Source organism: Phaethon lepturus, unplaced genomic scaffold (assembly GCF_000687285.1).
Source record: "Phaethon lepturus isolate BGI_N335 unplaced genomic scaffold, ASM68728v1 scaffold20219, whole genome shotgun sequence".
Taxonomy (NCBI): Eukaryota; Metazoa; Chordata; class Aves; order Phaethontiformes; family Phaethontidae; genus Phaethon; species Phaethon lepturus.
Genome location: NW_010563010.1, coordinates 1 through 27382, shown reverse-complemented (window position 1 = coordinate 27382; position 27382 = coordinate 1). Strand labels below are relative to the sequence as shown.

At 42.3% G+C, this 27382-nt stretch overlaps 1 protein-coding gene across 1 annotated transcript in view; it reads right to left on the bottom strand.

The window, feature by feature from the left end:
• LOC104626530 (protoheme IX farnesyltransferase, mitochondrial-like) overlaps nt 1–27363 on the bottom strand; it is a gene marked incomplete at its 5' end in the record, with an annotated part of 32300 nt that extends 4937 nt beyond the window's left edge. Inside the window, 2 exons of the mRNA XM_010294473.1 lie at nt 8514–8746; nt 27287–27363. Coding sequence (XP_010292775.1) covers nt 8514–8746; nt 27287–27363 — 310 coding nt within the window. The remainder of the gene's footprint in view (nt 1–8513; nt 8747–27286) is intronic.
• Nucleotides 27364–27382: the final 19 nt, after the last annotated feature.

Sequence of the window (27382 nt, the reverse complement as noted above, 5' to 3'; positions counted from 1 at the left end):
TGAACCCTTGGCCTCTCTGCTAAGAAGAGCACCTAAGAGCAGGAAACCGGAAGATGATTTTTAGGGTATAAGCCTTTGCAGGGTCTGAACTCTGACCACTGGTTAACACGTGGAGAGGAGAGCAGAGCAATCGGGTAGCAACAGCTTCTTGTCCTGTCTATCCTGGGCTTGAGCCAGGATCAGTGACCCAGGGATGAAAAGCTCCAGACCCGAGTGTGAGTCCCCCAAATCTCTTATGTCCTGTAAAGGGTACAGAGTCTGTTCAAGTCTCTACATCGTCTACTCAAGAAAGAGTGGGCACATTCAGCTGCCGAGCTATCAGTGCCAGCAGAAATCACGCCAGTAGCATTGTTCTGAGAAAATCATTTCATTCACATAAAGCAACCTGAGGACTGCAAACCTATTTTCTTACCCGCTAAAAGGCAGAAGTAGCGTTTGGATCCTGCCTGACTGTCTCATGCTGAGGACGTCACTCTCTTAAGCAGCTATTTGAAATATGCTTCTTTCATGCTGGCAATATCTTTCATCATCAAAGAGTACGTTGTACAGTTGGCACATGGAACAGTAGTGATGATTTCACCCATAGCTGAATTATTTCAGCTGTCTGCTTTAAACAAGACACAATAGTTTGTGATGATCCAACTGAAACTCTCAAAAAAATTTCTGAAGGCAAGTTCTTCCAGGGCAGAAAAGGACTTGAGCTACAAGAGGGCATGGGCTAGAGCACAGCGTGTGTTGGTGGGAGCAGGGCCAGCTGAAGTCCAACCAGCCCGGGCAGGCAGATGAACGTGGGCCTGTCTGCCCAAGCCAAGGCAAACATCTCCAAGGTTATCTACAGAGACTGCTGTATTGACGTTGTGTTCCTGAAAACACACCAGAGATTAACAACTTACTGTTGCTTCTTGGACTAGATGACCTTTGAAGGTCTCTCCCAACCCAAACTATTCTATGATTCTTATCCTTCTCATTGTTCTTCAGACAACACACAGTGCTTTCCCTCTAGTGTTCTGCAAACCTCTGGTATCACTTTCAAGCTCTAGACAGCACAAACACCTATTTGCTTAATCAATGAAACAAAAAAAGGAAGGGGAAGCTGATCTGTAGCATCAATTCAAGAACGGACTCGCTCCTTCTGTCTTTGCTTTGGTGCTGCATATGTGTGACTGGGAAGTGGCCAACCAGGCATTAAAATAAACATGGAATGGTTAAAATATCAGCTCCAAAACAGATGTTGAAATCTTACTGCATTTCCCAAAGCTGGTGTTTACTGCCTTGGCAACCTAAGAATGCTGTTTTGCTTAAAGCACAATTTTAGTAATTCTTCTGCCTTGAATAATGTGAAGGAATTTTAAAATTATTTCCAGACCTTGGTAGCTCCCTGACTTATTAGAGGAAAGCACCAGCCTTTGGTCTCTAGGAAACTGGTATGAGTTTGGCTGCTGTCAGGAGGGGAAGGCTTTGGTAGTCTAAGCTCAGCCTTTTAATGGATCGTAGTCAGGAAACAACCACACACCGTTTTACTTGATAGCACGCAACTGGCTCTCCTCCCTTAAAAGATGTTGAACAAATTACTCCTCTTTAATCCAGACAAGGTAGATTAGAGCTCAGAGACTTGACTTGGTCCAGCTGTATCCACCTGCTTGTGAGCAACTGCACTGCCTCAGACCACATTTTTCACCTTTTCTACAGGAAATTTAACATAACCAGTCCAAAACTCTTCACTGTAGTCCTGCATGATTTTTATAGGATGTTACGCTGGCAGGAAACATACTGAATACATCTCCAAAGCTTCTATTGTCTCTCTTTTCTTTTGTGCTCATTCACAACAAGTTTAACGTGGTAGTCTTCCCCGGAGATTTCTAACTAGGAAGCAATTACAGCGGTAAAGAAAGACTTTGAAGTCTTGTCAAAGCCTTGTTGCCCATTGCAGATTCAATGTAATATTAAACAACCAAAGATTATTTGGAAGAGTTAGTACAAATATTCAGAGGGGTTTGGAGAGTCATGTCCATAACGCAGCTGTAGTGTCCTGATATGTAAAGACTGGTTTATTAAGCTGGTGGTGGCATTTTCTGTTTGTGAAGGAGAGCTGGAGGGTGCAATAATTACTGCCTTCAGCTTGTTTCTGAGATGGAAAATTACTACCAGGGTAACTCAACTGGCCACCAACCACAAGTGTTTAAGATACTGCTCTGACACAATCACTCCTGAGGAAAAATGTTACCTACTATTTAATTTTTCCCATTGTCTTTGGGAGTAGAAAAGGGATTAGCTCTACAAAATTTACATCTCAATGTGTGATTATGAAGCCTTCTCAAACACAAAGACATTTGGGAATTATCTAGTCATGAACCTTAACCAAACTGATGCAATTCCCCGCTATTTTACCACTGTGGCATTTCCTATATCAGCACCACAGTAAGACAACAACCGGTGCTTCTGCTTCCACTGGAAAACAAAAGCAGATGCTACTGCTTGTGTCTGATGCCGCGTGAGCAGCTAAGCAGCCTTGAGAAGGCAAAAAGGAAAAGTATCTCTTCTAAAGCTTTGCACAAGGTCTCTGGGCTGCAAACAATGGTCCTGGCTGTCAGCACAGGCACGCACAGCCCCGCGCGCGGCCCTAATTGTGCACCTTCAAGGTTACAGAGTCATGTAAACGAAGGGCGAGGAGGAAAACACTGGAAAACTCAAAAGCTTCATGGTCATGGGTTTCAATAGCTGTTTCTCTTCAAGGATGGCACAAAAGGCTCGTGGAACAGGAGCGTCTCGGGGCTGCGATAGACTTCTCTGCTGCAGCACATAAAGGGAAGGGGACGTTGGCCGTGTGTACAGGCTGTCGGCAGAACAAAAGGACGATCCTCGGTGTCCACCGCGAATGGGAAATGAAGTTGGCAGTGGGGTTTTTCACCTCGAGGGAATGCTCCTGGCCACTGCCTTTAGCAGGAGGAAACCAGATGTCCTCAGGTCCACTTGCCATGCAGAGAAAAGCGGTGTGGCTATGGATACACGCAGGCACGCACACTTTTTGTATGACACACAACAGGTTATTACAGCCAAAAGCCTCACAGGGAAACACCTTTCATTATACAGGCAAGGTTGAAAAAAAAACAACGCCATACATAATCTGTCTCAGCTAAGCCCAGCAACAGATGGCATAAAAAAAGCGAGCCTGTTGAGTAAGATGAAAACACAGTCTTTGCACAGGCCATTCGTTATGTGCAAATATGTTTAGGAAGTTATTTGCCACAGGACCAGACTCAGCAGAGGACGGCAAACCTGCAGAGCCACGCAGGGGCTCCTCACCAACCAGCTCTTCCAGGCTCCCTGCGGGGCTGCCCATAGCCCGAGGGCGGGAGTCCCTCCTGCAGACCCCCGTCCTGCGTCTCCTGCGGGTGTTGTGTCACACGCCTGGGGCACGGGGGCTGCTGCACAGCCCCACCTGCTCCAGGTGCCCCAACAGCCAGGCGTGGGGCAGAGAACCGGGCAAGGGCACATTGCCTGTGAATTCGTGGGATCGGTCCCCCAGGTGCCCCAGCAGTGGAACTGCCATTTCTTTTGCCTCTTGTGAAGATGGAAAGGGGGGAAAAAAATAGCCCACTGTCTTTTGTCCTAAATTCAGAGCAGCTGCTTACTAGTATTGCCCCTCCACCTCGGTTTTTACAGTTTTTACCCCCACAAAGCACACTCCTGGGCCCCCAGCTTCCAATTCTCATATGTCAGTGACACGAGTATCTCCGTTTCCTCTGGAACAGACCACAAATTCTGTCATCTTTCATCTGAGAAGCGAAACCCTGAAAAGCCGATTTTACTACAGGTAGTTTATAGTCGGAGCCTCCCGTGCTCCTGCGGCAGGACAGGGAGCTGCCCTGCCCCGGCGTACGGCTGGCTCCCAGACCTGCTCGCACATCAAGGGGCTTTGAAAGCTCAAAGTGCTTAATTGGAAGGGACACGAAGATCTCCAAGCTTGTTGTGCATGCCATTAAGCTGTTGCTTTGCTCTCCCTCCTCCCAGCAGACAAGTGCTACATCAGGGAAGGTATGAGAGTCTCCAGCCATTGACAGGTTGGGCGCAGCCCCCCCTCCCCCCTATTCTCTTTTTTTTTTTTTGTTACTGAAACCATCCATCTGCCAAATGTCACTAGCTGATAAGAACGGCCCGTTTTTAAATCCCCATTTGTAAATAGATGTTGGCTGACATAATTAATGTCTACCATACAACACAATTTGAATTACAAAGTAAAGGCAATTTAAAAATCAGCCTCCACATGATTACAATTGATACTCAGTCTATAAATTCCATAGCCCCAGGAATTATTTAAATTTCTGAAAATGAATGAAAATCAGTACAAGATGTCTTTCAGGAAAGCGAGACCAGAAGTGGAGCATCTGAGATAAACTAAATAGTCTCTTGAGATAAACATTCTTTGGTGCAGTAATACCTATGGCTCCAGGCCACCATGGGTCTGTAATGTCTGCTATACTGTCAGGGCTGTTATCTGCTATGCCACTGCCACCTACTCAGAATAAATCCCCTTAACTGATAAGCACATTATGTTGAGGACCCCTGCTTGTCACTTCCATCTAACTGGGTGGTTTATATGAACACCGTGGCACTGAATTGCTCCGCTCTAAGACACCGACACCGCTCGCTGGCTGGGATCGAGCCTTCAGTGGACGAAAGACAAAACGTGTAAGGCTGTGAGCTATCGGCTCATATATACGGGCTACACCACTTGGAAACATTTACTCCAGATACAGTTTTTCTGCTAACTAGAAATAACAAGTTTAAATGGGCAGCAAACATTTCTAACAAGCAAGCTGCAGCATTAGTCTGGGGAGAAAGACCAGTGACACAAGGGTAATTTAAAGCACGTATACGTTGTGGCTCTCGCGTGCCAAAATAAATAGCTCTGTTACTTCCTCAAGACGTCTGTCCAGAGGCTCAACAGCAGCGTGGCACAGCCACGAGCTCTCCTGCGTGTGGATCCCGCACGGCAGGAGGATCCAGCACAGAACAGGGCGCTCTCCGAGCTTTGCCTTTTTCTCGTCTTTATGCTATCACTTAAGGCTTTAAGTGGATTTCACTATTTTTTCTGCTAGCCCCTCCTTTGTAAAAGCAGGAGAAACAATTTGAGGGTGTGTAGATTTACTAGAAAAACAAATCTCTTTGGAAATACATAGTACCACAAAGGAGCAATGTAATCTGCTTTCAAGGAAGCAAACGTGTTACTGCAAATCACAGGCTGCCAGTTGAGTTCTGCATAAATACACCAGATATGTGGTAGTGATATCCACGTGATAAATTACATTTATCACGCACCTTTGACCATCTCACCTGCACTTGGCTCCCCCAGCGAGGAAATGTTAACATTCCCGATCTTTCATCAGTTTCAAACAGCTGCCATTAAAAAAAAAACACCACAGAAACCCCCAAACCCACAACAAAGAATTCCACATCTTCCCAGAGATAGCCTTATCTTTCGCTTTTGAAATGTGAGGTTTTCCCTAAATTATGTTGGCACAAAATCTAGGGTTAGGGGCAGGATGTTCAATCAGGCTTAAGAGCATATAATTAAAGTTACCTATCAGGGGCAGAAATGGGAGCAAGCATCACTGGGAATCACTGTACGATCTGCAAGAGATGTGTAGCATAAGAAATAAAAGCAAGTATTTGCATCACTGGAAATAGAAGGGTCCCAGATTTTTATCTGCAAACATGCAGTATTTGTTTCTTGTGCAAGAAATTGTCAAGATATTAACCTCTGAATTTAAGTTATAAATAAAATGAAGCTATAAATAAAACAAAGACAAATTGAAACAAGGCTGCTCCAATCTAAGATGCTTTATTATAATCTCTGGAATCGGAAACTCGGATTCATCTCCAACTCTCTCAGACGACCAAGAGCGTCTTGCAGCAGTAGCTATGAACCACGCCAGGGACGTTGCTGAACTCCTGACATTACAGGAGAGCGCAGACACGGCTGTCCTAGGGTACCACACGGTGCAGTGTAACACTTGGTTACCCCCTCGAATGGTAATGAAAGGTCTATACTTCAGTGTTGTTTTCCCTACAACCAGCAATACGCACAACAATGCGGCTGCTGTGAGAAGATTACAAGGAGAGAAAATTCACAGCAAAATGTAAACTCAAAAAAACACCAGTTAAGCGGTGAGAACCTTCCTTCTCATTAGTGTTCCAACTCCCTTCCTTCACATTCCTCTTTGTTATTGAGTGGAATGATTTTTTTTTTTTTAAAACGAGGTGCAAATGCATTTTCACACCTCTACCTAGGTTAAGTCTCCAAGCTAATTACACATTATTAATGAGCTCAACAACTGTGGGTAGCCTGGTTAGAGACGGGACGCAGGTCTGCAAGTCGTGTACGTACGCAGGCGGACGCCCCGCTTGTCCTCTGCGCAGGGCTGGTGCCGCCAGATGCTGAACTCTCTTCTCCTTTGCAATAGTAGAACGCTTAACACTGAAAATCGTAGTTTGTAATGCAGTCCTTTTCTTCTAGTTATCTCTTTGCTTTTTAAAGGTGGTGTTTTTTTTTTTTAAAATACTGAAATGCATTAAAATATTACATTCAGGTCACCGTTTTCAGGACTTTCCCCAGGTGTGCTTCATTACAAAGACCAGTATCAGCTCAATAACATTTCTTTCTCTATTAAACAAGCTGCCTGGCCTCACTGACACAGGCTGGGAGGTGACTGTAGAAGGTTTTAGCTACCCAGAACAAACAATAAAACACCAGGTTATGCACCAGTGCAGATCATCATGTTCTGGCAAAGTCTGCTCAGGTGGTTTTATGTTATCATCTTCCACTGACAGCATCATTGCCAGAGATTATCTCCTCCTGCAGATCTGGCAAGGGACTTGTTGAGAGGGTCATCTCAGTCGCAAATTAGAAAGGAAGAGCTTACTTGGGACAAAGATGGTGCTCTCTGCTGCCTGCTCTGCCTGCCTGCCCTACAGGGACAGCTTAGCTCTTTGTCAAATAGATCTCAAAGAGCAAGTTGCAACTTGACAAATTAAAGATAATGAAAATCAGTGCCAGTTTACTTTAATGTGCTGGGCTTTAACTGCAGCAGTTCAGCTGCCATTTTAAAACCAGGGGTGAAAATTTGAACTGTGACAGCCTCTACAACAAGGGCTTTTGGTGAGCCAGAGCTCTTCACTCCAGCTCCTCCAGACTGGACTTTGCAGGTGAAGCCTGGCCACATGAGAGTCATCTTCTAGCATCAACTCTGCAAAGATATGCCAAAACCAACGCAGAAATCTCTAAACAACGTAAGATCCAAGGTCTAAGCAACTGCAGCCAGAATGATACAGTCCTTAAAAATACACATTTTGTGTTTTTAATTCATTCTCTTCTCTTCAGAAACACAGAGCTTTTAATGATGTCTGTTATGTACTCCTTAACTTGAGACGCTATACATATACACACATATAATTTATAGGTCTAAATATAAAAAAAATTTTCAGAGAAGTAAATGTTTGTATAGAAGTGTCACACACGATTAAAAAAAAACCAAAACACAAAACCCTTCATCCCAGCTCTGGATTAGATCTGTGTCAGAACATGTGTACACAAAGTCAATTCAGACTGATTTTTATAGGAAGCATGTAACATAAATGAAGAATGGTGTGCTATGGATTTTGCACAGATTCTGATAATTTCCAGTTAAAAGCCTTGTTGTTGAAAGCATTATTCAAGCCTTAAATATGCCACACTGTGGGATGAGTGTGCGCTAAAAAAATTCTTAACAGACCTGTTAATTGAACTTCATGAGTTTCTTCAGAATATAACTATGTGGAGCCACTCTGATTCTTAAGTTTCTAGCTGGCAGGAAAAAAAAGCCCTAATTGTGTCAGAGCTTAGCTGCTGAAGAGATCAGTGTTTACTGAGGGATGTAAAAATGGTTCACAGTTACTAAAATAGAAATCTTCGTTTGCTTTTCAAGGAGGGGGGGAAGGAACGTTTATAACTTGGAGTTTAGAAGTGGGCAATTAGGAAACACACCAATAAATTAATCTTCCTAGGATATTTTCTGACTTGTGGAAAGACAGTAATAAACACAACTGGGAATTTTCCAGCTGAAAGCTCCTGACTTGTAAGTTGGATCTTACTGGTTATGGTTTTAATCCTGAAATTACATAATGCTTTCTTCCATGTAAACCCCAAAGACACTATTTTCCTTCTAGATTTTTTTTTTTTTTTTAGGATGGCCTGAACATATATTCAATAGGACATGGTCTTTTATCAGTTGACGTTTGCCCCTGAAATGCCCCCGTAAGGATAATTATACAATCATGTCTACTCATTCAGTCCTTATGGTACCGTGCTGTAACAGACCTGGGCACTGCGAACGCCAGAATATATCTGCTTTTGAAGCAGCATCAGGTCAACAAGCATAAAGAACGAGGTTTACTGCCTTTTGAGTAGGTCTTTTTAGCTCTCCCAAAGGCAACGCTGACAGCCCCTTGCCCAGATGCAAGGGTTTTATACTCACCAGCATCGAGACTACCAGTGGCCGCAGTCCAGCCCATGACGGGGGGAATGGCACCGACGACAGCTCCCACCCACGTGTTGGCAATGCTCATTCTCTTCATGGGTGTGTAACAACACGTGTACAAGAAAATGTTGAAGGCTCCCAGGGCCCCGGTGAGAGGGTTTACTCCCAGCGTCAGCAGGGCGATTCCCGGGACTCCGCAGGAGGCGGCAAAACAGACGGCGAGCAGGGGGCTGCGGGACAGAGCAGGAGACACACGCTGAGCAAAGGGGTCTGCCTTAAAGAATGACTGCTGCCCCTCTCCTTTGCCTCCTCCCAAAACTTAAGATTGGATTTTTGTGATTTTTTTTTTTACTCGCCCAGCCCAAATTTTCCTATTTGACCCCCCATCCTAAGGCAAGCCTTTCTAAAAAGTTAAGACAATCTTGCTGCAGATTTGCAACAATAGGTGTTTCTTATTCTCGTGATCACTGTGTTCACCAAATAAATTCACTCTATACAGGTAAAGAGCCCTTATGGAGAACTGGTGCTTCCAGCAGGCCCTTCTGTTTTATTTTATCTTAGTAAATTTTGACCTCTGGAAAAAGCACTCAGGGTTTAGAGTGAATGAGAGTGATTGTAGTTTGTCAGATTTTTAATTGATTGCAATTATCCAAGAGATCCTCTGACTGAAATGCAACAGGGTTAGACATAAAATTAGGAAGCATTTACAAGAAAAAGAGTACATTCAATCATTTTGAAATTATGTCAACAGGAATAAAGTATTTTTTGGCTTTACTGAAAAAAGGCTGAATTTTCTACATTCCCATTTAGCTTAGGCACTGTGCTAAGCAGGGGTAGTACACCAAAGCAATTTTGGCAACAGAACCAAAATTAAAACTTATCACCCTCTAAGTGTGACTGGAATTAATGGAGGATATTTTACGTTTGGCCGAAAGCAGGAAACACCAAAAATGCAAATTATTCCTCTTGATTTCTACTGCACATCAGCTAAAGAGCTCAGGGAAGGCTGGAAATTCCTGCTAAAACTTGTAAGAAAGGGGCTGAAGCTAAACTTCTGCTAATAAGTTCCACAATAAGCATCCAAGTACGATCAACAAGGATTTTTTTGTTTGGCTACCAAAGCCACACCTCACAGGCAGCACCGTGATGCAACCCTAAAGAAGCTTTATTTGTGATCCCTTGCACCAGATCAATGATTGCTGCTGGTGGAGATCTCTTCACACACGCTTGTTCGAGGGCGTTTGGTATGATGGAAAGAGAGAACTAAATGCCACTAAGCAATAATGTGGTGTGGGAGACCTCTGGAAGGGAGGAAAATGCCATTAACTAAGTTGCATTTAATAACCCATGTGGCTAAATACACAATTCTAGTCACCCATGTAAGAGCAGAAAATATGTGTGCTTGCAACGAATGTCTCCACATGAAGTTTAGCTTTACACGTTTTGTGTAATTGAAAACTATGCAGCCTTTGTACTCTACAATCAGTCTACCCTCTGGCCAAATCCTTAACCCTCAAATACGTGTTGCAAGCACTGCTCCAACCCTCATAAGAAAAATTTGCTGTTGGGGATGAATTTTTATGAGAGGTTTATCAGCAAAAAATCCTACCATTCCAATTTTGATTTTTAAGACCTTTGTTGGACCAATACGGTATGGAGATCCTAAATAACTGGAAGAACTAAAATGAGTAAATCTCACACAAAAGATCTACCTTCAGTTTAAATTAAATCGACTAGGTAGTTTTATCTAGCTTTTCAAAACCATCAACAGATTTTAGGTGACGGAGCGTGCAGAGAGCACATTTACGCTCCGCCATTACCAGTCTCGGTGTTACTAATATATCAGGAATAGAGGCAGGGTATGTCGCTGCCATCCATTGACAATGAGATGAATAAAATTTGAGACTGTTTTCAGGAGCCGTACTGTGAAAGGAGCCATACGGTGCTGTACCCTCTGGTTTTGCAGCTAGCAGTGCTCTTTTGCAGAAAGGCAGCAAAACACAATCTGTACCGTAAACTGTCTCAACGCCGACTACAAATGCCGTACTCTGTAGACGTGGCCCCTCTATAGTGAAAGCCTGACTGAGTTTGGTTAAACAAATCTATGTTGACTGATTCCTGAATAAAATACAGTCAGACGGGAAACACCAGATTTACACAATACACGCTCTCGAGGCGACAAAAGACCAGCTTGACCCTACAAGGCTGGGCTACCCACGTTTGCTCCCGCAGGGCTCACAGACATAAATGAGGACACAGTTTGACCTAATGCAAGGAGCACTTTTCTCACTAATCAAGAGCGAAGACTCATCTCCACGTCTCCAATTCAAATGAATGCTACATACCAGGAGCTGGTCACAGAGCAGCAGACACCAGCCCTTCATGCCTCTTAGGGGAAGGGAAGGTGAGGGCTGGGGGTGCAAAGCACTCCCTCCATGGTTGAACCCAGCATTGCGTCTCTCCCACGCCGTTCCTTGCAGCTGCGATAGCCCTGCGGTGCCAGCCCCGATACCAGCTGTGTGCTGCCTTCGTGTCCAACTGATGGATCGGGAAACTATCCTTAAAAAATTAGGCTTTATCAAAAGGGAAGGGTGAAGTTATGCCACTGAGACCTTCACAAAAGTTGTTCTGTTCCTGATAGATGAAAAGACATTTTTGTTTCACAGTTTCTTCCTTTTTACCTCTTTAAAAGGAAGTTCCTGGAGGCAGTTTGATTAGCGCCTGTAATAGTCCTAACGATCTCAGGGGAGGGCATCAAGTCAATGATGGCTGTTCTTCATACGCAGTTGAACTATATTACTTTTAGACATCCTGAAAGTATCTCATTTTCTACTTCCCTCCAGTGTTTCCCTAACAGTCAAGGAACTGCAAAATTCTTCTAGAATAGTAACTGTCTAACTTGCAAGTGCCCGCCCCTAAAACTCCAACTGAGATCAGACACTCAAACCGTGATCTGATGATTCAGCTTTGTTATTTCTGCCCCTTAAAATCCTATTTGGCCTTACAAAAACACTGCAATAAGAAATTAGGACCTTGCTTTCTTGGCGAGACATGAGGTAGGGAGAATTCAACTCATTCTCATGTAAATATGTCATGTTTATAATGTCTAGGAGAAGCATAAGCAACTCCTTATTGGGAAAGAGAGGATGTTTAAGGAAAAGGTAGCGAGACTTAAGTCACTGGTGCAGGTTTTTGCACTTCAGTGACTCCCAGGACTGACTCTAGGTTTAAATCACAGCAGTTAAGGGATATTCTGACTTCTACTAGTTTATGGTCTTCTAGGGACCATTATGCACCTCCATGCTGACATTAGGTCCATCAAAACTCAGGCATGTGGTGTGAGGCTCATTGATTTGATGCACACTCCTTTGTCAGGCTGCCTGTATCTCACTGAGGCAGCACAGGAGATGAGGATCCCATTCTGGAGCAGAAGAAAGGCATGTTCTACCCCATCACCTAATGTCCACGCAGTTCCTCCCACTACAGCCTCGTGCCATCACGCAGTCCAGCGTGCATCACAAGCATCAGTCTTGGGTAACCCAACGCCGGGGAATTCTCACGTGGCGGCCAAAAGTGGCTGCGGGGTCTCTGCTGGTTTCCTTCATCCATAAACCATCCCAGGCAGTAAGCGCAGGCTGATGACAGATGCTGGTACACAAGCCTCATTTCACTTGGGCGTTCACTTATGCTAAGGGAATCGCTCCCATGGGAAAAAAAGGCAATCTTCCATTGGAAAATTGGCCAAGGAGCTAGCTCAGAAAGCAAACATATTGAGTAAGAAACTAGGTTTTATGATGGATTCTTGGGAGGAGTTGGTTTCAGTTATTTGGCTGATTAAAATCAGACTTTGGAAAAATACTACAAGTGCCAAACGAGTTCTCTTCAAATTTCAACTCTAAAATACCCAGTACGTCACCACATAGGACACCTCCTAAAAGAAAACCAAAAACTGGTAGTTCTGCTTCGTCCCTCTCTTCTCCATCATCAAGAACGCGTATACCAAAGTTTGCCTAATAATACCGCTAAAAGATATCCACATTCAACTAAAAGCTTTTGAGAGAACTTCAGCTTGAACAGTGAATAAGCAAACCTTTCCTGATCCAAAGAAAATGTGCTAACATTTCTCTCCCATAGAGTTCATCCAAGACGGACTCTCCCAGTCACACTCCACCGAGAGCATCCAAGGGGTGGAAGAGGAGCAGGTGGAAGAAAAATGACCCAGGTTTCTCCTCACTCAACTCAAACCTGCTGTTGACACAGAGGTGTCTGGAAAGACGCTGCCAGTCAGGCTGGGGTGGACTGCTCAAGGACAGCCCAGAGCTGCTGGAGGGGAGCGGGAAGCAGGCAGGAGGAACCCCATGTGGGTGATATTCAGGCATCCCTTGCACACACGACCGCGAGGCTTCCATGTGGACCCTCACTCATCATCATATCATTGATGGCAAGTTCGGACAACGCTGCAGCCTATTTTAATTCATGTGCAACAGCATAATTTCTGAATCTAGTTGCCATTTACAGATGATCTGGTTATACGTATATAATGATCTTACACATGTGCATGAAATATATTTATTTAATAGGCTCCTGAGTCATGGATAATAGTACTTATTGACTCACAGTGTTACTTGGAAAAATTGAGAGGGGAAAACAAATTAAAGCATTTGCCCATCTATAAAATTAATGTACTATTTTACCTATTTCACAGCAGCATCAGCAAGCTTAATGTCTATAAAGATCAATAGCATCACTACTACATATGCTCTTCTATGCTGTCTTTGGCAAAACGTTTTGTGAAGATGACTGTCAAATACAGTTAGAACTACATTTTAAAAAACAGTATTAGAAAAGGGCAAAAAAGTTTCAAGAAAATTCTGTTTGGAAAAAACAATCAAGAAGCTAGACAAAATATCCTCTTAAAACCTATCAATATTTAGAAATATGGAAAATTCCTGTATCGGCATCTAATGCTTCGACCTGTCTCTGTGAATATATTGACACTCATATACAAATACAGACACAAAGCCCGTATCAATCCTGAATAGGCGCATTCATGCAATCAGCAGTTGTATGCAATTCATGTTCAGATGTTATGTAAATACGTAAGAAACTTAATTTGTGACCTTGTGTTAATGAGAAATTGGGCACGCAAAACATATTTACATAAAAGCGTACGCCTGAATGTAAGTGTCCATTTAAGACTGCCTGCATATTTTTCAGGTGAAGTGTAAGTGCTTACATTTCAAAATTAGATTCAAAGCCTAATACAAAAGGTTATAAAACAAATGCTGTCTTCTCCCTGTCTGTCAAAAAACCTTTTATAGAAACATCACCCACTTCTAAAAGGGCAAACTAAAAAACCCAACCCAAAACAACAATGCTCTTTTGTTTTGCTGCAGCATGCACAGAATACCCTAATGGATTGAAACATTTAAATTCCTGGTTGATTATTCTGTATTAGATCTTATTGACAACTGTCTCTCAAGCCACAAGGCCAGGGATCTGTTCTGCCAAATGCAGGGTGATGACCTAAAATGAGGACAGGGACGGTGGAGAACAAAGCACGGAGAGCAATCGCTGTGCCAAGGTTTCACAGAATCACTAGGTTGGAAAGGACTTTCAAGATCATCAAGTCCAACCGTTAACCCAACACCACCATGCCCCCTAAACCATGTCCCGAAGTGCCACATCCACACGTTTTTTGAACACTTTCAGAGATGGTGACTCCACCACCTCCCTGGGCAGCCTGTTCCTGGCAGGGCACAGCCCACTGCTCTGCTCCTGAGCACCTCCGGCCAGGCTGCACCTCCCTCAAACACGTCCTCCACACCCAGGCACAGGCTGGCACGGAGAAGGAAGATGGGACGAGACGGAACTTTACGGAGTCATTTCTGCATCCAAAAGAAGCCAAGATACGCATCCTCGCTTTCCTCTGCGTCAGATTTCAATAACGGCAAATATTCTGCATGAACTATACTGTTCAACTGCAATTTTACTTATCTTTTGGCGAGGCAAAAAACGGTTTTGGTTCTATCTGGCAAGTTTTCTGTTTTGTTCAAGACACGGGTTCAGCAAGACCACCATGCTTCCTCCCCTTGTTCGTTTGCTGCTGCTGCCCACAGAAACAGTCCTAAATTATCTCTGACTTCAGCATCTTCCACAGTGGCAGGTAAACGGTGCCAAGACAATAAAGGTGAGATTGACAGCTCCGATTAATCTCAGTATTGCTACTCTGGGTGCAAATTCCATCTGCATATAGTGTCAAAACAATTTGTTGTAATAAGAAGAGGAACAGCCTGAACCAGCCTCACACACAGACAGGCTGAAAATAGCGGGAGCTGGAAAGAAGGTACTTGGCAGACCAAGAATACAAGCGTGATTCTCATCTCTGCAATTTCATTTTGCCATCATGGGCCGAGATATGAGTCCAGTTCATGAACGCTGTTCCAAAGCCATAATTAAAATCAGATTTCGGGAGTAAGCATCATAAGTTGCTTATTATTTCTGGAATCTGTAGGTACTAAAAATGTCCCCAGACTACTCGCCAGTACAAGGCTGCCAGAGAAAGCCCCCTCCTCTTCCTAATTTTTTCCAGGTCAGCAGTAAGTTATTAAGGCTTCTGAAGCCAGTTACAAACTCAGACAAAAGCATCAGCCTGAAGTTTTTACATTTTTCCGACAGCGACGAGAGGTTACACAAACTGGAGTGCAAGACACATCCCTTTGAAGGTTTCTATGGCTGTGAAAGCCCGTGGTCATTTCAAGAAGGGAGGATGTCCATGGAGATCTCCGGCACAAATGCACCTAACCCCATGCAGAAGACCATCATTCTCCCCAGCTGCTGATTTACAGGTTTGCTCATCTCCTGGCATCTTCCCAATTCTTGTGGCCAGGCAACATTAACAGTTGCTGAAAGCCAGTCCCAGGGTAGGAGCTGAGCCTGTGGTCACCATGACTGTCATATGGTACTGAGCTATGACTTGGTTACCTCCCTCAGCTGAAGTATCAGCCAAGGGATTTTATAAAGTTTTTTTTGTTATGTCATTGGTTTGTGGTTTTTTTGTTTGTTTGTTTGTTTTTTAAAAGATCATCACCCCAAGAACTGCTGACCCCTCCTCGGTAGCTTTTAGAGACCCACCAAGAAAATAAAGGAAGGCCATCAGCCCCAGGAGTTGCCCCAGACAATCCCATCCCACTTGGAAGAGACACAAGGAGCTGAGGACGTTACGCACCGCAATGACAGATGACTATGTAGAAGCCTTCCTGCTCCTGCGACTGAGGTAATGGGGAAGAAGGCCCATCTCCTTCAGGCTCACATCTGGATTGCATTTGCGTGATTTCCAGCTCTGCTCCCCAGATGGACAGATGCCTGAAACCAGCAGTGGGGTCGTCTGCTGGCGCAAGTGCCGTAGAGTCAGCTGACTGCTAAAAATGAGCCAGAAGGCTGTAAAAGGCACATTTTGCCCCGAACACTAACGGTAGCTTCCCTGAAATTATTTTTGATGGGAGGTTAAAAAAAACATTCATACAGCCTCTAAGCTCAAAGTAAGGCACAGAACATTCAAAACCAATCAGTAATCGCAGCAGACAACTGAATGATGGCAATCTACCAACAGTGAAATTAAATTTTAACTTTCCACAGAAATCCTTTCAGGCTGCATATTTATATATTTAGTAATAAAAACCATATTCATGACCATTGTCAGCTGTAAAACTTCTATAGTAATAACACCACCACTAATGGAAACTGGAACAACATTGCCTGGATCAGTAGCTTCATTGCTGATGACTTTTCTAAAATGATGCTAATTTTTTTGCAAAAGACATTAAACTCCAGAAGAGTCCTACAGACAGACTGGGGAGGTACCCAATAGAAAAAACATCCACATTCAGATCTGAGATTTTAAATCAAAGTGGTTACGTGATGATAATATTATGACTCTAATTAGTATATTATTTTAAGGAATTAAAGCATGACTGGCAAAATATTTTTTATATTCAACTACAAATTTCAATTACTGATTGGATTAGTCTCAAGAAGAGATATTTCTTTACAAATTAAAAAGGAAAAAATAGCTTTAACATTGGCAGAATGGACACGTTGCTAGACTCCTTTATTTCCTTCACGTAGATCAGATTCAGCATCAGTCAGAAGCTTTAGTAAACACAAGCAATCCGCGCTCTCACTTTTGATATCATCTTCCACAGGTACCTTGTGACTGAACATTATGAAAAGCCCAAGAAGCTGCTGATTGAGGCTTAATCTTGCAAAGTACCAGAATTACATTAAACTGAACAATATCTATCAATGAGCTAAAATGGTGCTATTTTAAGGGAAAAAATGTAAAGATCTTAATAGATATTAATTTATTCTCTCTCAGTCATGCAAGAAAGTTCATGACTCATGACAAGGGATGAAGGATGATGTATTTTAAAACTAAAAGGTGAAACTAAATTACACTTTTACTTGGGAATGCCATTTTTCCCCATCAACTCCAAATATCAGAATACATGCTTGCCTATCATTTACCACCGGAGACTGATGATGTCCTTTAGGAGGTGCAAACAAATGGTGAGCTTCGTTAAGGTTTGGGGTTTTTTTCCCCTTAAATTTAACTTTGTCTTCACCAGTTAAGAAGTAGTATCTACATTCATCAGTGTCTGGTATCTCATCCCCAAAAATGTGTTGCTGTGGCAGATCAAGCTCTACATGCACTACAAGTATTGAATTTTATACCAAATCTCCTTTAACTGGGTATAACACTACCACAGTTTTTAAGATTGCCAGAACACACTTGCTGCAATTCTGCCTGCTTATGCTTTTGTGACTGGCTTTTTGTGATTTGGTTTCTGGTAATAACAATGACAAAGATGTTGATGACCTCAGATTGGAAAATACTTTTCCCCAAATGTAAAAAAAATACAGTGTGGAAAAGAGCGGAAAAGTTCTAAACCCAACTTGTAACACAAAATCTGAGCTGACGGGGAACTCTGTTAAAAGGAGGTATGAAACTTGCAGGTGGTCCCAAAAAGCCTCATGAGCTGGGTTAATGGGTAGCGTTTAAGCACACTTACATCAGGAGTTCAACACCACAGCATTGTGTCTCCACATGAAGAGTTTACAGACCTGAACCTCAAATAAACCTCTTTAAAATGCAAATCTCTGTGAAAGGAATCGCCCCTAATACCTTTCCTTTGTCCACAGGGCTCAGCCAGGCCCATCAGCACCAACCTGGATGCGGTTTTGAATGACACCTGGACCATCAGCTGGGAAACGGGGCAGGACTCAGTGAGTGATGTCTAAATCTCCCCAGGAATGTCACAGAGTGAGAACTTGGCATATATGGAGCTCAGCGACGGATAAACACGTGTAGCTGGCTGGGTCTCACCATGGAGTTGCCTTCCTGAGTTTTGGCACTAAATTGCCAACCCAGCTCTGGCTTTGCTATCTAATACACTTGTTCAGAAGTGTTTTTAGCATAAATAAATACAGACTAGGGTAAAATATCCCATGTCTGTGTCAATTCATTCCTCTCCCAATGAGGAAACAACCCATGCATGGAGCCCAAGCTGCCCTGTCATGGCTGTGTAGTGCTATTGTACAAAAAGCGTAATCGACACTATTTTAACCAAATTGGAGGCAATTAGTTCCCCTTGGTCCTCAAGAATCTGAGCTGCAGATGTTCTGTCTTCCCTGCCAGAGCGAGGGGCTTTAAAACTATCATAAACAAACACAGCTAATTTAAAAGAATCATTTCATCTTGAAAAGGACACATCTCTCTTTTTTATGCTTGTGTAAATCAAAATTGGCTCAATCAATTTTGCTGAAAGTTTCCACAAAGACGCGACGTGTATGCTAAGACAAGACAAAAGGGATTTCAACTCAGCCGAAAAAAAGAGACCTCGGGACTCCCACCCTCAGCATGGAGCTTTCTCCTAAACATACCCTGCTCTCATTTTTACCAGTTTGACTCCACACAAATGATACCAGGATCTAGTCTTTCATCGTTCACAGGTTCAGGAGTTTGCCTGGAGGACTGAGGCCAAAGCAACCACAGGTTTGGGATGAGATAGCTCAGCAAACCATGGGGAGATCTGTAGTTTACAAATACCACGTTCAGACAGAAATAAGACTTTTAATGCTGCCTTTTGTTATTAAGCAGAAGCTCCAATGGGGCCTTGTCACTTCACTTGAACTAAAAAATTAAAAATGAAAAGGACCCATACTTATAAAATGTTTATGCTCTTATTACATTCGCTATACACACCAGAATGCTAATCATAACAACTCTAAGCAACCCTGCAGAGTGTTAGCATGCTCCTTGTTATACAGCTTTGTTAGGTAGGAGTGAAAGGGTGAATAATAATATTCACAGCTTCCCTGCAGTCATGAAAATGTAAATATTTTTTTAAAGTGCTTACAAGACAAACCTACAGTAAATTTGAAAAATGTCCCCCATAACATTTAAACTAAATCCTCCTTTTTAACCTAACAAACCTAACCTTACAACATGGCAGTTAAGCGATCCATTCATTTTATGTCAAAATCTCAGTTCTCGCTTCATTTAAAAACCAGAGACCAGCTGATAAACAGGACGGATAATATGATCTCCCCAGAAACATTTTTCTGTGATTTAGTGATTAAATGTAACACACATTTCTGCTGAGCCCTCAGGCAACATTTGGAAAGCAGTGGGTAAAGAAATCTCAGGCCAATTGTCAATCTCATTAAGATGGAGAAAACTGAAGTTCTAGAGTATTTATCAACCTGTTCTTCAAAAAAAGAGAAAAGATAGTCCAGCCATTCTCGGTACAGGATGACTGACTCTAAACACATTCCCAGGAGCAATGAAAATGAAGAAAAGAAGTTATTCACTACAGCCACAGACAGCAAGCAACGGTCTACAGTGGAAGGAGGATCAGGCTCTAGACACCAGTAAGGGGAAGAGCAACCGAGGAGATGAGGCTGTCAAATTGCAGTTTAAGTCGGGTCCTTCCCACCTATCTGCAGATTTGCCTGCAACGCTGCAAGCCTGCATTTGATATTCATATCATTTTAACACTCCATAGCATGTTCTTAAGTACTTGTTGTGTTTCACTTGAGAGGTGAAGAGGATGAGGATGGTTGTATTTTGGGATTTCTGCATTATTATTTTGGTAGTTTATCTACAGTTAGCATCTGGAGCTGTATTTTACAAATGTTTGGTGGAAAAACACCCAAAAAAACCCTTCACATACCAAAGTGCATGAATACAACACAATTATTGTCACATACAGGCAGCAATATGAGTCACTGTGACTCATACTCCTTTGCAGCACGATTTATAATATATCCTTTGCGATTCTATGTCCCTAGCAAAAAAAAACCTAAATAAAACATATCAAAGACATCTCCACATATGTCAACCTCAGGAATGCAGCTTTTCTAGTCATAAAGACTGGAGAGCAAGCATCTGTGTTAGCGCAGCTAATTAAAGTGTAAGAAAAACCTCTTTTATATCTGACTTGCAAAGTTGATAACATGTAAGTTATAACCTGTACAAGACATGATAAACTCTGTCCTTCACAGAAAGAAATGCACTTCTAACATGACTTACTGTAAACAGATCTCAGGGTATAGCAGCTTCTAATCAGAGGCAGCTCCGTAATGGACCTGTTGAGCGGTGACATTTCCTACAACACTTGGCACATGCTGAATAATGATGCTGTTGTGGTTAAACCAGATAAGGTTCAATACTAAAACAGGGAACAAAGTGTGGGGATTTTGACTGCACTAAGCCAAAATTTACAAACATGAACCTGAAATGTTTGACAGACGCAGGAAGAAAAGCCACCAGGAGAACATTGTGCTAAGATGGGGAATGGAAACTAGGGCTTTGAGATTTATTTTTGCTTGTTTGTGTAGCGTAAGAGGGGAAAACTCACTTTAGCATCACCTTTGAAGAAAATGACTCATCACTAGTCAGTTAAAAAAAAAGTCAATGGTTACAACTCACGTCCAAGAGGCTTGTCCTATCGGACACAAAGATGGAAGGATTAGTGTACAGAGGCTTGGCTCCCTCCAGCTCACGGGGCTCTACCCCCTGGCGAGGAGCTGACATGAGAGGATAAGACAACTCCATTAGGAGCCCGTATCACTTCTCCGCAGCGGTCCCCACAAGCAGATGGAGCAGCTATTTAGTCAAATGCACCGTGACTCCTGGTTTATACATGAGCATCTGGGATGTTTCCTACCGTGGGGCGATGGACAATGTACTCCGATTTATCAACTGTCCCACGTGCAATTAAAGATTCGGATAAATAATTTGGCAGTAAAAGCCACTCGGCTGAACTGAAAGGCAGCAAGGCGTGAGGGGTCAAGTGTTTCCGCAGGATTTATATTTACCAAACAGAGCTGCCTGCAAAGGAATGTCTCCATTGAGCTGCGGCAGAATTAGGTCCAGGCAGGAGGACTGAGCTGAAGGCACTAGCTGGATAGCTAGCAATTTCTTCGTTTCAGCTGAAACGAATTTGAATGTAATGTTAGAGTTATTAAAACAAGCTTCTTTATTGCCCTAAGAAACAAAATATATATGTAGTTAGAGCTATCTAATTTCCTGCTAATACACATTTTGATCTGAGGATAATGTGCAGTATCACCATTTTGCTGTGCATTCTACAAAAGGATTCTAATACCTTAGAACCATTTAATCAACATCCTATGCAGGCAGTGAATAGATAATTGAAATATAAGTACCGTCATCCATATCCCCTTTGGGAAAGTGACACAGTAAGCATTATATCATTCCATTAGTCCACCCTTTGATGTGGGTTTTATTCTCATTAAACTATGTTTTAGCCTCAAGGTTTCTTCCCCCACCCCCCTCTCCATGACGTGGCCATGCCAGAAAAAAAAAAAAAAAAACACCCCACTGTTGAAAAGGCAAGGATTGCATTTTTACAAGCAATTGTACATGTCAAAAATATAAAACTGCCTTTTTAATTTCTTGTTTACCAAATACAGTCAATGACAGCTTCTGGAAAACACAGGGTGGAAAAAAAAGGGAAGCCAGGAGGGTGGTGGTGGGGAAGGAATGCATTTACTTGTTTTCAAATAATAAAGCCTGAATACACGCAGGATAAAAAGCGCTTGAAAAGGCTGCCGTGGTGGTGTCTGCTTTGAATTGTGCCCTGTTTAAACAAGAGGAAAGCCTCCCACTGAAAAAAGAAACATTTTTATCATTCAAAAAGATCTCAGGGCAGTCCCTTTAAAATGAGGTATTTTCTAAACAAAATATTGGAATGTTTCCCTGCAGGGAATGAGCATCTGATCTCTTAAAAATGATTATTCTTGAAGAACTGTAGATTTATGGAGTTTTTGTTTTATTTGTTTTAACTTAAGTAGAATGAAACCTGTCTGAAATGACCACCCAAGGGAGCAGGCCAGCCAGCTAAGGAGAGGCTGATCTTTAAATGGGAACCGAAGTTGTACTGAAACCCTTGGGGAGGTTTTAAACCGCTGGCTTAAAACAGGGCTGGCTAAATGCTTAATGCAGGTTTCAGCATAAGCTGAGGACACGGATTTCCTCTCAGTTACATCAGTGTAGCTCCACTAACATCAGTAGAAACATTCCTGATTTACATTTGTGTTAGCAAGCAAAGAATCAAGCCAATTAAAGAGTTATCAACAGTGATTAGAGGAGGATTTTTTCTTTTTTAAATGCACACACAGTTTTTCAGCATGGGCTGGTTTTTCTACACTTTGTAGTAGTAGGTCTGCTACACGCAACCCAGTGGAAAACTCAGCTTTATATAGAACTAGTCTTGAGTCTCAATGTGGTTTTGAATAAATAGGGGAAGTCTGATGTCTCGCAATTTTCTATCAGTTTATGAATGTCCAAATTATATATTTGCCATTATAACTACAATTCATAAATCAAGTCATCAGTGAGAAATACTACTAGCTTAGGAGCTCTTTTTGGTCTGTACTTCAAGAGTTTGGCTTATAGTTTAAACCGACCAAAGTCAACACTCCACTCAGAAATGTCAACAAGTAGGAAAAGCATTACTGTCCCCATTAATTGCAATAATCATCAACTGTGGCCATAGAAGTGGGAAGCTCATATACAGAACACAGCTCCTTGTGCATTCCTAAGTGAGGAGGTTAATGGAATTCTAGGAAAAAATATTTAATCAAACAACATGAAGATTTATTTCTTTCGAAGCATCCAAGGCATTACCTGTGTTGTGCCACCTTCTGCCAAGTTAATAGATGTAAACTTCTTAAATGCACAAGGAAAAGCAAGTTTGAGAATGCAAATATTCTGCTTAAGAAGAATATAATTAAATTCCATAGCATATTATTCCTATATTGAAGGTTTTTGAGACAAGACTAGATAAAAGCCCGGAGCAACCTGGTCTGCCCTCAGAGCTGACCCTGCTGTGAGCAGGAGACTGGACTACAGCTCTCCTGCGGTCCCTTCCAGTCTGAACCACCCTCTGCCGCTGCCTGTGCGATGCTTCACGGCCCGGGTGACACGAAACCTGGAGGTAAAGCGAGCGAGAAATCCCAGCCCCGCTCGCAGGCAGCCCCTGCTAAGACCAAAGCCAAAGGACTTGGTATAGAAAACAGTTGCAAGTTGCAAAATACTGCGGGAGCAGAACTGAAAGGTGTCTACATGGCCGTGAACGAGTTGTTTCGAACATGCTGTTTGATGACTTGGGTTTTTTTAAGATGAAAAACTATTCCTGTACAACTGTTAAGTTTTTTATGAGTGCTTAGCGCAGCAGATCCATCATGAACTGTAAGTTCATAAAAACAGGCGCTTTTTAACAGGAGTATGTGCAGTTCTGTGTAGAAGGGCAATCAAAACTGTCACTTTGTCCTATAAAATGGAGCAGGACACTTGTCATCCTTGAGGTTAAGCTCACTCAGCTACTGCGGCTAATACTAGAGATTTATTTAAATTAATCTGCAGGAAAATTAAATCCATTAACTTAAAAAGCAAGGGAATAAATCATATCCAACAGGAAACCAGGAAAAGCTGCTGCCATCTCAGTTGAATCGAAGGTGGTGTGAGCTCATGAAATTTTTCCTCGTCAACGGCTTAAAAACAACTCATAGCGCGAAAAATAATATCAGCTGTTGTTATAAAGCAAAACGCAAATACGCTCAATGAGTTTAACACTGCAGCCAAAGTATGAAGAACATCTCAAGCTGTTTGTATTTCCAAACAAGACTTGAGGGGTCAGAGGAGGGAGAAGGACATGTGGGCAGGCGGGAGTGATGGATGGTGTTTAGTGGCATGCTGTGTTTGGGTCTACTCTTGTTATTTTTGCAACAGGATGTCTCTGATTACTCTCTGAATAGAGAATAAGGATGGTTACGTCTCGTTGCTCAAAGGGAACATTTTTTTCAGAGCCTTACAAATTAAATAGGACATTGTAAAGCAAGCAGTCAATGAACTATCAGGTGCTGTTTGTCACAAATCTAGCAATAGTGGCAGAGGCTTCCCTGGGGGCATCAGCGGCGGGTTTGGGGCTGGTAAATAAGGTATATGTAGCCTTGTCCTTATGCACAGCAGACCCCAGCTCTGCAGAATCCTTCTGTGTCACCGCCTGTACGGTTTGGTCCAGGACAAATGATATGAAATACATTTACATAGCAGGGGCACACTGAGCCTCTAAATAACTATTTCAGCCATAAAGTTGATGCAATCTGGAGATGACTTCACAAAGGATGGAGGACATTTGCTTTTCCAAATCCCATCCTTCCAGAGATCTTTGCAGAACTGGCTCCTGGCTCCCAGGGTGCTGCCTGGAGCGATGGTCGGGCCAAAGCTGCCTAACTTAAACACTTCTTGAGTAACACCAGTAAGATAATGACACTCTGGCCCCAGCCAGACCTCAGAGGCCACGACAACGTTCACACTGGCCACAGAGCATTTCTTTGAACGCTACTGAGGTTCCTCACCGATGCCAAAGGAAGCTGCAAGTTCTTGGCAACTTGTAGAAAAGGCTGAGATGTGGGGACTGGGGAACAACATGAACGTGTGCACAGGGAAATGAACACGCAGAAGTGTTGCCAAGATAGGGCGGTTTGTGTTGTGTTCTCCGAGTGAAGGCTTCGGGCAGAAAGAAAGAGGATAAATATCGGAAGCAAGGTCAGTTGGAACTGACAGCTGATTGATCTTAAACCTAAGTAAACTGGGGGGCTGAAGCTGCAAATGGGGGCCACAAAGCGAAACACACGGTAATAATTTCTCTGCAACAGTGTGACATTTCCTAATGAGCCTGCTCCATGAATTAGCTTATCTAAAATAGAGATGCCAGCTCATCCAGGGACTGGATGACTCAGTAACACCAAGGACCTCTCACTGGGGGTTACCAGTTTGATTCTGGCCCAAGCTCAAAGCATCTAAGAATTGTCTTCATGATGCCACAACCTCTGTAAAAAATGTTACTGGTCTCAGTGGGCAGAATTTCACATAAAAGCCACCACTGAAAGGCTTTCCAAGGAGGTGCAGTGAGCCGACGCGATGGAGAGTTAACAACCTTCTCACTCTTCTAAAAGGATCTCAAGCTCAGGACTGGATCATACCAAAACTGCTACCCATACAGACCAGTTCTGTAACAAGGACTATGCAAAATAAATTAAAAGGAAAGAAAGAAGAAATAGAAGGGAAATCACACAAACAGTGCAAATGAAGACAGATCACAAAATGATGCCTCGTTTGCACTGGATATCACAGATGTTGTAACACAGCAGAATTAAAAAAGCAGCAAACATTTCTTGATATGAAGCAGCTAAAGCGAAGAAAATGTCAAAACTCAAATGTCAGACAAATTTTGGGCAAGAACTCTGTACATACCCCAAGCTCTCTGGATTCCTTCCCAGAACCAAGACACCAGTCTCTTACATACAATTTATCCATCTCTGTCTCATCTGTTTTTGACTGGTTTTAACATAACCATTTAAGGGTTTTATATAGTCAGCCAGGAAGGAAAGAGTTCAAGGAACACCAGGGAATATGTGGCAAAATATAACAAGGTTAGATCACTTGCACTGGATTATTCTCCTCTGGCACACCGCAGAAGAAATAACCCCAGACAAGGTCTGCACGTTCAGCCGTCTACAGGGAACGAGACCAGCATTATTCAAGGTAAGTGACACTTTAAAGAACTTTAAATTAGCTGTTGACAGTCAGGTAGATAGATTGATGAGTGATTATACGAAGTCCCCAACATTACCATTTTGTGGTGGAAGCAAATATGGCGGGGGGGGGGGAAGAAAATCCACTAAATATGGTCTTGCCAATCTGTGCTGCATTCAGATGACAGTGACATTTAAGGACACTGGAAACTTATACAACAAATTGCTTTCTCTTGAATCAAAAGTTGACAGAAAGTTTCCTAGCTAAATTCTTGACTCCAGAAATGCTGCAAACCACACTAGTACTCTATGATTAAAAAATAAATTCAAAAATCCCCCCATCATCTTTCTTTGTAACAAGTGTTCCTTCTTCCAGCGCTAAAAGGACACATGCAAGTGGAGCAGAAGTGCAGCTCCCCAGAACCGCACAATTAAGGCTGACTTACTGTATGTACAACAGATGCCCTCACTGCAGTGGTCCCTAAAATATGTTTTTAAATAAAATTAACTCAAGATCTGTAATTAGCACATCTTCAAGAACAAATCGGAACAAGTTTATTGAAGCGCTCTAACTATTTACAATGGAAGTGAATTTAGCCCCAAGGTTCACTTTACTATTTTGTCTCAATTTTCTTGTAATTTCATCCATCACAATTTTTTCAGTCCTCCAAAGGTGATGAATAAAACACAGAAATAAATAGGACCAACTGTTCGCAGGAGCCTAAGGGAAAACATAATTTTGTTATAAATAATCCTTGGCACAAATCATGGAAATGCAATACTAAAAGTGTTTGTTGAATCATTTATGAATCGGGCCTTCAGTTTTAGTTTGCAAATAAGTTACGAGTTTTTTGTTGATGTTCTTTTTCACTTTGCCTTTTTAGCTGGAAAACAGCCTTTTGAGAAACTGAACTGATATATAATCCAGGAAACAGAGTGAATGAAGGATGATTTTTTTATTTTTTTTTTTTTTTAGGGAATTCCTATGCTAATACAGGGCTTTTTTTGGCGGGGGGGTGGGGGGATTTACTTATGGATGATGATAAACCAAATGATGACAAATTTTTACTTCATTTTCATAAGATGCCACCACTGTGATTTTTCATCCCAGCTTTATGCTAAACACGTAGAAAAGGCAAAGACAATGTGGTGCCTTACAAAACCACTAAAAAAAAAAATGAGTTGCAGATACCTCTGCGCGGAGATTCAAAAATTGCAAGTTTGTGATCTAACAGACAAATGTGACTACTAAAAACAATATACGCTTTTGCGTTTGTTTTTAGATGTGAAATGTTGAAGATTGGTTGTTACAAACTAGTGCAAAAGTTCAGTGGCACATAACCACGAGCTACCATACTGCACCGGTAGTCAGCACACATGCAGAAATACTTGACACAAGTGCAAATTCTGTAGTCTTGAGAAATTCAGTGTTTTAGATGACAGCTGATTAACCCAAACTCCTCATGAGAAAATTATAAACATAAAGAAATATCAAAGAACAGAGAGGTGCATTTGTTTCTTAAGTCTTTTGTCTGAAATTGCTATTTTTCCTCATCTGAAGTGAGAGAGAAAAGCTTGGAGACAGATAAAAGCAACGTGAAGACTCATTTCTCATTAGGCAGAGCAGGTGTGCATAGCCTTACCTGATCTGTCCTCGCACCAGTGGTCTGTTTTTTGTCCTGTTCATATTTGAGTCAAATGGAACCTCAAAGAACTGTAATAAAAAAAAAAAAAAAAAA